The sequence below is a fragment of the Odontomachus brunneus genome, unplaced genomic scaffold, assembly GCF_010583005.1.
Source record: "Odontomachus brunneus isolate Ranch 3 - 2012 unplaced genomic scaffold, Obru_v1 Obru_scaffold_013, whole genome shotgun sequence".
NCBI classification, from domain to species: Eukaryota; Metazoa; Arthropoda; class Insecta; order Hymenoptera; family Formicidae; genus Odontomachus; species Odontomachus brunneus.
This window is the reverse complement of record NW_022639463.1, coordinates 3,155,404-3,168,756: the sequence shown is the minus strand read 5'-3', so window position 1 is coordinate 3,168,756 and position 13,353 is coordinate 3,155,404. Positions and strand designations below refer to the sequence as shown.

The window sequence follows — 13,353 nt, the reverse complement described above, 5'->3', positions numbered from 1 at the left end:
AGTCAATTTCTTTGCGACTTGCGACTAATGTAAAATGGGCTTTATGTCGTTATGCAATAATGTGTGCTTCCCGCTTAAATATCTTATATTTTGTCTTTATATATGTATAATTTATGTACTGTCTCTTCTACTATTCGTTTTATATGCCGATTTTAACTTTTTTTTTTTACAAAAGTAACGGAAAATAACGATTTTTTTATCGTTACTTTTCAAATAACGGTAACGCGTTACTTTTTAGAATCAGTAACGAGTAACGGTAACGAGTTACTTTTTACCGCAAGTAACGGTAACGGTAACGCGTTACTTTTAAAAAGTAACGTTCCCAACCCTGATTATTACCATACATTTGATTACGAGAAGCATATAGAGATTCACGGCAATATATACATCCGCTATCTTATTACCTGCCGTTGTAAGCGAGTATCCTCACGAAATTCTTGCTGTACGGCACAAATTTGTTGATCTCCGCGTGCGTAACACTTCCACCGCGAATGTCAATCTCGCGCATTCCTTTCTCACCTTCCTTCTCTGTCCACGTTTGAATTTTGTACCCTTGTAATTCGCCCCTTACCGATTCTTCCGACACCGGACTCCATGACAGCAGGGCACTTGTGCTAGACTTCACTTGATTCAATGTAAAATTACCAGGTGCTTGTAAGGGTTCTGAAATAAAATAATTTTATAAGCAAAACTAGTAATACTTGAATATGCCTGATAGCGGACATAATCAGCAATCCTAATTATATATAGTATTACAATATTATAATTATTACTATAATATTGTAATACTATATTGATCTAAAATGAAGCATCGAAGTAGCTTAATTAACAGTTTACGGTCTTCTCCGGAGTATCCGGTGACTTCACTGGCTGCGGCTTTACTCTCTCCTTTTTCGTTGATCGCGACGACTTTAATCTTGTATCTCTGATAAGTAGGCTGATTGTCCACTTGCAAGCTGTTCCTCCTCCAATCGTTTATATCAACTATAATCCATTGCTCGCCTGGTATGTCTCTCTTGTAATACACTCTGTACATAAATCTAGGGGCGTTGTGGTCTATCTGTGGCATACTCGTCCATGTGATCACCAAATTCTGAGGCGTTGTACCCTTACCCATTACATTATCAGGGTTTTTGTAAGGGACATCCGGTAAAGTGGTGCAAATCTCGCTGTGCGGTGATGGTAGAGATACGCCTGTCGTAAAAAAATAGAATTCATTAATTTATAACAAATTACTTTCTAATTCATAGTTACTTCCATCAAATTCTCGTTAAGCTAACTGACGATTAAAATCAACCGGCAAAGTTGTCAACGTGAAAAATAAAAGACATTTTGTTATTAAAAGGAGTAAAAAACATTTTAATTTAATCCGAATTTGGTGAAAATCATCAGAGTTTACATAGATCGACATGGAAACGAATCTCAGGAAACTTCTTTCCTGACGGAATGACTCTTTGATTTCTAAAGGCGGCAAATCTTACCTATTTTATTCCATGCGAGAACACGGAACGTATAATTAGCCCAAGGTGACATAGGCACAATTTCGTTCTGAGCGGTGGCCGGTACATGGTCCTTGGATATCTCCCAAGTATCTGGCGCAAAGCTGGTGTTATATTGGATAGTGTAGCGCAAGATGGGAGCTCTATTGTCTCCCATAGGCATCCAAGTAACAGATGCCTCATGAGACCCACAAGTAATTCTACTGTCCAGTCTTGGCGCATTAGGTACGTCCTGAACGATAAGAGTCGCCTGTGCTCTCGCTTCATCTAGTTCAGTGCGCGCGACGCATGTATAGACACCGGAGTCCAGCTCAATAGTCTTCGTGATCATCAAGGAATAATCGGTGCTGCGTATGAACCTCGGATCCATCTCGAATTCTATCGCTTGACCGTTGCTGTACCAATCTATAGTCAGAGTTAGACTGGAATCCGTGACGGCGTTGCATCTACACAAGTCATAAGGGAATATTATAATCAAGACTTCTCGGAATTGTAAGTCTTTCTTCTATTGTATTCGTAAAACTCGTAACAAACCGGGTATCGGAGATGAAGGATTGTGGATTAGAATTTGACGAATCGACTAATTTTTATTTCGACTCATTTTGTCACAATTAGTTAATTCTCCCAATCTTCAATCTCTAATACTTAGTGTGATACGGCCATAAGATGTACGCTAACCGATAGCCTTAGCACACGCGATGTAATTAGGTTACTAAGATTTTCTAAACATATGCGTTATTGATTTCTTGTTTATTGATTATTCAAAGAAGTGGAAACGATGTGTCAAAGCAGAAATCTGTCAGTGTGATAGCTTTACGTTAATATTACAGCAACAACTGTATACAATTAAAAAATGAATAACCTAATTATACCGTCTTAAAGTATATTAAAATACACCTCGAAACACCTCTTCGTTTCTTTTTCTAGAAGATTTTACCTGAATGTGGCAGTGGCTCCTGCAGCAACTTCGTAATCCTCCGGCTCATCGGTGATTCTAGTATGCTCTTTAACCGACAAGTCGGCGGACGCGTCTGCCGTGCCCAATTTGTTGGAAGCGTGGCAGGTGTAAGTACCCGCGTCCAAGAACGTCACACTCTCGATCTGTAAGTCTCCTGAGTCTAGCGTCTTGTAACGACCGCCGGTCAACTCCTGTCCGTTCTTGACCCACTTGACTTCCGGTTTGGGCGCCCCGAAGACACGACACGTGATCTGTATGGTCTTCCCGTCGACCGTGTTCATGTCCATGGGCGGTTGCGTGATCTCTGGCTCGAGTGCCAGCACATTTATGTACACATCTTTGTAAACGTAACCCAGCGAATTGGTGGCATTACAGCCGTAATTGCCCGTGTCATTTTTCATCAGTCTCTCGATGGTGATAGAATTCGACGTGAGCTTCCTCCTGTTGTTTGGCGGCGCCTCGGACAACGGCTTGCCATTGTAGATCCATTTAATCTCCGGTACAGGTACTCCGCTGGCTTCACATCTGATCACTGCGACCTCGTCCTCCGCGGCATTCACGATCTCCGGTTCGAGGGTGAAGTATGGTATCGCCATCACCTGTAAGTTGATGGAGTACGACTGCGCTGTGCCCACTCCGTTCGACGCCTCGCAGGAATACGTGCTCTGATCATCGAAATTGACGTGTTTGATGACGAGCGACTTGCCGTAGTTCCCTTGAGTGACCCGATCATTCGTAATGATCCGTTCGCCGTTCTTGCTCCAAATAATCTGCGGCAACGGTGTGCCGCCGAATATGCAGAACAGCTCGATCGTCTTGCCGCGTAGGGCGACTTCGTTCTTTCTGCTGACATACTGCCTCGTAGGCTGGTGCTTGTTCTGGCTGGCGGACGCACCTGTCGATAGCACGTTCAAAATGATCTTATTGCCTAACTTGTATTCGTTCCTGAACACAGACGTGGCGGCACAGACGTAGTAAAAGTTGTCTGAAGCATCATCTCTCGTCACATTGCTGAACAACAGGTTCCCCTCTGGGTCCAGGGTCATGCGCGAGTTGTTGATCGACTTGATGGCACCGTTCTTATCCTGAATCAGCCAATATACGTTCGGCTTAGGCCAGCCATCGGGCGGGTGGCAAGTGAGCTTCCACGGTATGCCCTCGTTCACTTCCACAGACACCGGATCTGCTTCTTTGAACGAATTCAACTCGGCCTTCCGCACAAATACCGAGTTCGACGTGGCTATACCCCATTCGTTCTCCGCGAAACATTGGTACTGCCCTAGATCTTCATCTTGCGGTTTCGAGATCACCAGAGTACCTCTACCGGGCTGCTGAGCGATGCGTTCGTCATACGAAGTCCATTCGTACTTTTTACCGTTTTTGATCCAATAATACCTGTTGCGTACGACAATCTATTTATATGAGAAATCGGAATCCCGACGTATTCTTAGCATTGCATTCTTAGCCGTAATAAGATACGCTTCGATATTCTCTACACTTCCTGAAGTGAAATCTTATTCAGAACTAGTGGCGGTAGTAAAGATACAGGTCACTCGGAATAATATTTAACTCAAGAGTGAATGTTTAACTCAAACTTATGCACATTTCTACCAACGTTGGTTAAATCTTAATCTGAGCCCAGTTCCATAACCTCCAGTTAACTTAACTGACTAGTTATTCCATTGGACTTGACCAATCGTATTTGATATTAAGGAGAGTTAATCAGAATTAACCAATCACTATTGGAATTTAATCGGTAGTTAAAATTAAACAAATGTTGTGGAATTTGACTTAAATAAAATTTAAATTTAATTTAAAGATTAATTAACAGACGCTTCGAAACGGGCATTAAAGCGAATGTCTCAATCGATTACAATGAATTTTTCACTTTTTGTCATATTCATAGTCATAAGACATTGTTGTATAATCTTTAAATCTCTTAGAGTGGATTTTTATTCAAAGAATAAATGAAGAAATTCACTCTAAACGATAATGAAAATACTCTAATATTTCAATCGATTACACAAATTGTTTATTTTGTTCCAGTAACAGTAAAGTGTACCAGAGATCTAACTTTAAATTTCCAGAATAAGTCATTCATTCAATGATTCAAAGTGAAGAGTTTACACTACATGAATGAAAGTTACTAGAGTTTGAACGACTCAAACGTTTCTTTATGAGTGAAAATTTCACTCAAAATAATATAGAAAGTACGGCCGAATGTTTCATTCAAAGAGAACGCAAAGTCGACACGAAGTCGATGCAGCCGAAGAACAATAATGACAAATCCGACATCAGAATTCTCTTTATTTATTCGACAAATTTATCTTTTTCCGAATTCACCCGGTTTATGAGAAACTGCTCTCGCCTACAACCCTAAGCGTTAGTCAAGCGTCCTGGTACCAGTGATGATTATTTCATACATCCTAAAGCTATGATGTCATCTTTCTAATTAAGAACAGCTGCGCCGACGTCTCTAGGCTACATAAGAAAGAGGGATTGCATATAAGCCGGACGTAAGTGCAACGAAACTTTATGAATGAAATGTCGCCAAAGTACATTTTCCGCTCTTCAACGGCATTCAACTTCGTTCCAGAACGTAATCACGTAATACCCTGTCCTGTGCAGCCGGTAGGTGAGCATTGTTTAATAGTATTGAAAAATTACGCATTGTACAGAATAACGTAAAAACATAAGGATAAATAGAAGTAAAATGAAAATAAAAATATAAGTAAAAGATGAACAGAGACGAGATGACACGAGACATGAGACGAAACACAAAATAAGTAAAGATAGAAGAAAAGTTAAGATAAAAGGAAGATTTTCATTCATAATAAAGATAAAGACAAAAGAAGAGAATACATACGTTGGAGCTGGTTCGCCCTCCGCTTCGCATTCGATCAGGAACGGCTTATCGTTCTCATTGATCTTCTTTTGACTCACTTGAAACAATTGCTCATCTGTCGGTGGCTGTTTAGATATCCGTGGCGGCGATTGAACTAACAAACAAGTAATTTATTAGATTTACAGCAATATAGCGCAAGCATCGAGGCGAAGTTGAGCTAGTAAAAGAGACATAGAGGAAGAGCGGGCAAGATGGAACATGCGGGCAAGATAGAGTATCTTAATTATTTTCAGGGTTGTGCCGCAGTCTTCAAGATTATGCGAATTGTCTACGCATTTTCACGTAATGTATATACGGTCGTTTTTCATGTGAACAATGTAAGTTATACAAAATATTGTAAATTATATTACAATATGCAGAAAAGAGCAATTAAATTCTGATACAGTTATCTGTTATCTGTTTTGGATATTAATTATAAATGTAATATTTAAAAGAGATAAATTGCAAGAAATTTTCATTTTGTTGTACGATTTGTAAATTAATTTTCTGTAGCCAAGAATGTGTAACTAAAGAATTTTGTGAACTCTAACTAGAAAACAACGTTCATAAATATATATCACGCGATTCTAAAAATTAAACGAAAATATTAACTTCTTCCAATTAATTTTTGAGCAAGTCATACGTCCTTTAAACATCCATTCTTTATCTACACAGATGACATCTCATACATGGTTTGTTACACGTATTTATCACAATTTACGCGTAAACACCCAACCCTGATTATTTTTGTTTCCACAATAACGTGACAATCGTGCACTTTATGTCAAATAGCTCTCGACACTCTTTAGGAAAATATAAAATTGCCATTACTTTTCTTTTTTGTTTTTCTTTTCCTAAGAAAATTTTAAAATTAGGTTTTATTTCTGTTAACTTCACAGAAAATCCAAACTAAAAATTTATGTAAATTTTTTTGAAAAAGAAAAAAAGATTATTTTAACTTTTTTTTGATGACTTTTAAAAAATGTTCCATCTTACCTGCCTTTACAAATGTAATGTAAAAAAAAAAGAGAGAAAAACGGCAAGAGATGTATTTACAAAACACTTGATGTAATGAACTTACTCCATGAAGAATAATTTTAATGATTTTTAACTTCAAGTCTGAATTAAATTAAGAATTAACGCGATTTTTCACTATAAATCAACTTTTAAAGGTGAATTAATTTAAGAATTACCCAGCGTATATGCCACATTAAAATAATAATCGTAAAGCTACATATAATGTCGAAAAGAAATCAATGTTTTTCATGATACACGTATAAACACACTCATAGATAATTAATTAATGAAGATAAAGTGTTGAGAGGATCTAATATAATCCTACAGTTTATAGCGTTTTCCATATCGCGCAACGAAGCAGCCAAAGTCGCAGAGGAATAATTTTGTAAAATTTTGTGTACGCCTTGGCGAAAGATGGGGTGTCATCTACACACAAATATGCATGTGTGAACACACAGAAAAATATGAAAGTATACATATAACTCAGATACATATATGTATGTACATGGAGAAGTGTGATTGTATGGAAATAATGGTATCTCTGTGTACAAAACTTGTTCGACACAAGAGAGTCTTGCGTGAATGAGAGTTTTACTTGTGACACAAAGCAGAATTACTAATAACAACTTCAGTAATGTCTCTTTCACCTTCTATAATATCCGGGACACGTACTATAATTAAAAAATCAGAAGGCACAAGTTTAATAGTTGGATCTATCGTAGTTCATAGCGCGGTACAAAGATCTTTTTCGGCTACTCGCCGCGAACATCTTGATCTATGACGTTATAAAATGAGAGAAAACGTGCCCAAAAGTTTTGTGGAATACATCAAAATAAAAGATTCTGTCTATAAAATGACACTTGTGTGATCAATTGAACATATCTATAAAATACTTTATAAATATTATAATTTATAATATTAGTATTTATAAATATTATAATTTATAATAAATATTTATAAATTTATAATAATTTATAAATATATATTTATAAAATTTCCAGAAACTCTTTTTACTCTTTTTACTTTTTTAAATTTTCCTTTTTACTCTAACCATTAATGAGTAGCCGTAAAATTAATGGGACAAAATCGTGAGGGAAGGTAGACTGACAAGGAAGGTTGAATGTCATGTTAGTTTTACGGTGATCTATTGATTGTTGCAACGGAAAGTCTTCGAAATATTTTATAAATGTGTCCAATCGATCTCAAAGTTCATTTTATGAACAATTTTTGGGCACGAGCTTTCTTGCTTCTGACATCATCAATCGAGAGTCCCGCGACGAGGGACCAGTAGTGTGATTCTTTAACTCGTTATTGCAGTTAACGACAATTTCGTTATCATTGCGCAGCTTTTTCGTACTGTAGAAAAGCTGCGCAACGATAACGACACTGTCGTTAACTGCAATAACGAGTTACAGAATCGCACTACAGATGCCTTAAGACTCCTGACTGCTTGCGGCGGCCATCTTGATTTATGACATCAGAGGGCAAGGAAGTGCATCCCCAAAACTTCTACAAAGTATATCGGAATAAGAAGATATATATCCAAAGAAGTATATCGGAATAAGAAGATATATATCCAAAGAGAATAACGTTTGCAATCGATTTAAGCACATCCCTAAAATACTCCAAACTTTCCTTTTGCTTTAGCAATCAATAAATAAACCATAAAATTAACAAAATAATGAGATGTAGATTGAAAAAAAGATTACGTATCACGTTACTTTTTCCGATTATTTATTGATTGTTAGAGAGCAAAAAGAAAGTGTTGGTAGTATTTTGGAAGTGCGCTCAATCGATTGCAAGCATCATTTTTTGGATATAATTTTTTATTTCGACGTACTTTGTAAGAATTTCTAGCATGCATTTCCTTGCTTCTGATGTCACCATTCAAGAATCTGAAAAATTTCTCAATAAAGGAGAAATTTCCTGATAAAGAAAAGATCAAGAGTTTACCACGGCGAGTAACCAGAAGCTTTAGCGGTTCAAAAGCGACCACAAGGGACGAATAAAGCTCTCATACTTACTTATAGCCGACACTTGGAGAACCAGTGTAGAAAGGATGCACACGGCGAGCCTCATGTTCATTCTGTATCTGAAAAAATCTACAAACACAGTATTTCGTTATTAAGGGCTAATAAAAAATCATCTGCCGAGACACGTGTAATCGTGTGCAACTTTGCTTACGCCGCGCGACAGAAACCCCGTCGTACACTCTGTCGCTCTAATTAACAAATTCTCCTGATTCCCGTGAAACCGATAATCGCGAATCTTACCACGCCTCGCACACTTTTCCGTATCGTACGCGTCACGATGTTCCTCGAGATACGACAAGAAGCTTCAATTTCACGGCATTACTTCTCTGTTTAATTAAATTTGCATCACTCCGCGGTCGTGCACCCTATATCGCACCTCAGCCGTTGCGGTAAACACAAAATTGCGTATACACACACACACGTACGAGATGTAATGCGCGCTTGCGCTCGGCTCCCAACTCGCCCCCTCCGAAATCGAAGTTGTGACCCAATTATCAATTTTTCAAATTCGCCGGAACGTGCGGAGAGCAGCGAAGACACAAGGTGGTTACTAATGGAGACGCGAGAAATGGGCGTGTGCACTCGCGTAGACGGAAGGCGGAAAAGTGCGAAAGGCGGCCTACTGAATATAATAAACGGCATATTCCGCTTACGTACACGTATATATATATATATATATATATATATATATAACACACACGACGGATATCGTCGGTGTCGCGCGATCTCCGCTGACTCCGGCAGCGAGCCGCGGCACAAATCCCGATCGGGGATGATGACAGGTGATAGAAAGTAATAGAAGAGCTCGATCTTCGTCAGACGTGCCAATGTGTCGAACGTGCTCGGCCGAGCACACCGATAACAACGTCGTCTCACTCCCGATGATCTCACCGCTCGCTCGTCCTTCGCGGCTTCTCACGTCGGAGCCCGCCCGTCGCTCTCGCACACGCAGGAGAGGCGCGAGGAACGCGAGGTGAAGCGATATGCGTCCCACTGCGGCGACGACGACGCGCGCGTCCTTCCGGCAGGACACGGTAGGCTAAAGTCACCGCGCGAATTACGCTGGCGACGGCAGAAAGGCAGGACGAGGAGAAAAGAGCGGGCACACCCGAGTCGCATTGATCGCCGACGTCGTCGCTAGAGCCGTCGTCGCTTCGCCGCCGTGCGTCCACGCCTCGTTGTCGTCACTCTGCGTCGACCTCTCTCGCGATACCGATCTGCCGTTGGGCGTGGACGATCGCGCGTATTATCAATTGCCTACTTACCGATCCGGACGTGCGGCGGCGGCGGCAGCTCGTTGCAGTGTCGTGGGAATGTCGTTATCACCAAGGCATCATCGAAAAACTACGAAACCACCGACTCTGAGATGTGACTAGTCGCCGTACGGTACTGCTACTGAATCGTGCCGTTGTGTGTGCGTGTGTACAAAGCGCGTTGCGCATGGGATGTATGTGTGCGTATGTCGATAGTATTGTATACACGCTCCGTCGTGCCGAAGTCACCTACTGCCGATGTCAAGAGGGACTGCGATACGCGGGAATCTTTGCTATAGCGCGCGCGACGTGCCGATAGCGCCATCTGTCGAAACCGTTGGCTAACCTGTCTCGCTGAGTTTAACGGTACAGTAGATTACAAGACGGTTTAGACACAATTGCAGGATTCATACTGCGTCCAATGTCTGACGTACGACGTCCGATATCCAATAGGAGAACATCTTCCTAATAGAGAATTCAACTCTTCATTGGAAAATTGTTCTCCTATTGGATATCGGACATCGTACGTCGGACATCGAACGCGATGTGAATCCTGCAAATGAACTTAAGGGCTGCGTTCCAAAATTCTACTCGGTGAGTAGGTACATTTAATTGACCAATCATGATAAAGAAATTCTAGTTATCTTTATTCTTATTGGTCAACTAAATGTACTATACTCATCGAATAGAATTTTGGAACGCAGCCCAAAGAATAGCCGATGGTCCAATGAGAAAACTTATCTTTGACTAAAAGCTGGTTTATAATGGCCGTAATCCGTTAACTTATGCCGGAACTGTAAAATATTGACCAATCACAGTTGATTATTCTTCTATAATTCGACTATGATTGGTCAATTTTTTACGGTTCCGGCATATGTTAACGGATTATGGCCATCATAACCCAGCCTTCAGGACCGATTGTTCCAACTTTTTGGTAAGCTACCTGACAGTTAAATTATACGTCTTTTTTTCTTCAAATTAGACAGAGACGGACACACGATTTACCTGTAAGGTAACTTACCAAGAGGTTGGGACAATTGGTCCTTAGGGGTGCTGCACACGAATTGACATAACAGTACCGTAAGAATTGACCAATTGCTTTGACTATCGTCGAACCGTAAGGTCGCCATTTTTGTGAATACTCGATTGTAATTGGTCCATTTTTACGGTACGTCTTACGTTACTGTTGTGTCAATTGTGTGCGGCGCCCCTTAGTCCCTATTCACAATAGGTTTAGTAAGCATTAAGCCTTAAGAAATTGACCAATCACAGTCAAATTTGAGGAGAATAATCGATTGTAATTGGTCAATTTCTTAAGGCTTAAAGCTTACTACACCTATTGTGATTCGGGATTTAGTCTATGAATACCGACTTTTAAAGCTAATATTAGTATAATATACGTCGTACGACGTATATCGGGTGTTTAGCGTCCCGATTGACCACGGTACGATTGGACACAATCAACCGATGCAAAGAATTATCTAGTGAATTACCAGGTCGAACCAATCATTACAATCTATATCCAATTGTACCGTGGTCAATCAGATCCCACCCTTCGAGTTGGAGTTAATACGAATTAGTTTCACTACAGCCGAGAAATATGATAAGCACAAGCATCTAGTATTTTCATGATTTATGAGAACTCAATGTTGTGCGATAAATTGAAGGTGTTTCCGCGAAGTCGTCGGATTTGTAATTCGACCGAACAGTGAAACTCAATCATTTTATTTTAAAAAATCCCCTAGCCTAATCAGATTCTGGTGTTTGCTGTCTGCGCACTAAGCGGATTAGAGAAAAGAACTTTTTTCTGAAAAAGAACTACTTCTCGTGTACAAAGTATAAAGTTGAAATATAAAAATAGATACGTATACACTTATTAATTTACTAATTAACGTACATTATATTTCTAACGATATTTATGAGTTTACCGGTAATTACTGTTTAGTAGGCAATAAGATTATAAACTATTCTTTCTTCGCACAATTTCAGGTTAGTAAAATTTAAATATACGAATTACTCACAAATATCGTTAGAAATATAATGCGTTAATTAGTAAATTAATAAGTATATACATACCTATTTTTATATTTCAACTTTATACTTTGTACATGAGAAGTAGTTCTTTCTCAGGAAAAAATCCTTTTCCCTAATCCGGATAAGCGGACAAAATCGATAAAAAAAAGCGTTGGCAACGTTCAAAAATTCTTAGGATCCATAAATTTATTTCTCAAGATTAATATCATTATCGGACGGGAAAGTGTACAGAGATTGCTTTCCAACAAGAGACACAAGTCGACACAAACATCATTCTATCTTTGTTCGACATTTAGTGAGTAACAAAGGGTGCTTTCCGATTGCTTAACACATCTTGACACATACGTACACAAAACCATTATATTTATTGGTCGCATATTATCTAAAATATCTTGTAAGATAATATACAACCAATAAACTGGTTTTGTGTAATACACAAAACGTAACTGGAAAGATAGGACCCAAAGATAGAATGATATTTGTGTCGACTTGTGTCTCTTGTTGGAAAGCAACCAGAAATGTAGAGTTGTGACAAGTTATATATCACGGTGTCAAAACTAAACATCACGGGAGTGAATGACAAGTTATGGAAACAGAGGTTAACACTAAATTTTGTGAATCGGCAGTTCCTCGTGCTATTTTATGGAAGAAGAAGAAGAAGAAAGTTAGTACTGTAACGTCCGGATCTATTTTAAAACATTAATAATATATTATTATAGACCGGGAGGCCGACTTATCTGATTTCAGACATCACTAGACATTTTATCCCTATGTTACTAGATGTAAGTACGTGCGCATATGTATATTCGCGAGCGTTAAAACATTATAATTAAAATGCCGAATGCTGCGTGCTGCTGGAGAGTGTTGAAATCGACGGATCGACCTAAAGAAACCGTTATCGCTTAGTGCGATAAGCTAACATAAACAGGAGCATGAAAGCCGAATCCCAAACACCATTTAGGACACCGACGAGGTGACATCATGCAAAGGAATGAATCTCTTCCCTCGCCATAACTGCATGGACCAATCGGAGAACGATTCTCAGCGACAAAGCGACATATAAAAACGCGCGCATTTGTAGAGAAGGCAATTATTTTCTTCTCATAATTAGTCTCTGGTAGCTTTCGCGTACTTATTCAGAATATTATACTTAGTCGTAAAATCCGACTGTGTTGCAATTACTTTTGCCTACCCTTCATATTTCAAACGTTGCGAAATCAAAATTCTGAATCGCGGGCCGCATCAACTCGCGTAGTATCGGAACATCCGAGACCGAGCCAGGAGAACAAGCACCGCTGATTTTTCGCCAGATTCATCAATCGTTTCGCCAGGCTCCGGAGACCCAGGGTAAACTCGGTGAAAAGCTGAGTGACCCAAAAGCGGAATCATCACTCTGTTGACCGTTCACGTAAGTCACTGATTTCACTACTTTCAAATTTCTCTATATAGTTATCTATCGTGGACGTAACAGTACCAAATGTCAAAAGCCGTAAATTTCAGATAACGTTATTTTTTATATAAATATACAATCTATGATAAAGACAGTCGCATTGTTTATTTTTACGCTTATGAACTCAATGCAAACGTTATCTGAAATTTACGGCTTTTGACATTTGATGCTAACTTTCTTCTTCTTCCACAAAATAGCACGAGGAACTGCCGATTCACAAAATTT

The 13,353-nt window shown here is 39.3% G+C and overlaps 1 protein-coding gene across 6 annotated transcripts in view; it reads right to left on the bottom strand.

Annotated features, from left to right (window-relative positions):
* The window catches only part of LOC116841130 (neuroglian), a 15,424-nt gene extending 5,507 nt beyond the window's left edge, over positions 1-9,917 (bottom strand). Inside the window, exons 1-7 of one of the 6 annotated variants that reach the window (XM_032808697.1) lie at positions 9,657-9,917; positions 8,383-8,460; positions 5,324-5,456; positions 2,437-3,852; positions 1,482-1,945; positions 838-1,194; positions 405-663 (exon numbers count right to left, since the gene is read on the bottom strand). In XM_032808697.1, the coding sequence (XP_032664588.1) occupies positions 405-663; positions 838-1,194; positions 1,482-1,945; positions 2,437-3,852; positions 5,324-5,456; positions 8,383-8,443 (2,690 nt within the window). In that variant the 5' untranslated portion in view covers positions 8,444-8,460; positions 9,657-9,917. Of the gene's footprint in view, positions 1-404; positions 664-837; positions 1,195-1,481; positions 1,946-2,436; positions 3,853-5,323; positions 5,457-8,382; positions 8,461-8,631; positions 8,773-8,816; positions 8,994-9,048; positions 9,256-9,282; positions 9,604-9,656 lie in introns of those variants that run through there. The other 5 variants (XM_032808700.1, XM_032808698.1, XM_032808695.1 and 2 more) reach the window with 5 other exon arrangements.
* Between the last annotated feature and the right edge of the window lie 3,436 nt (positions 9,918-13,353).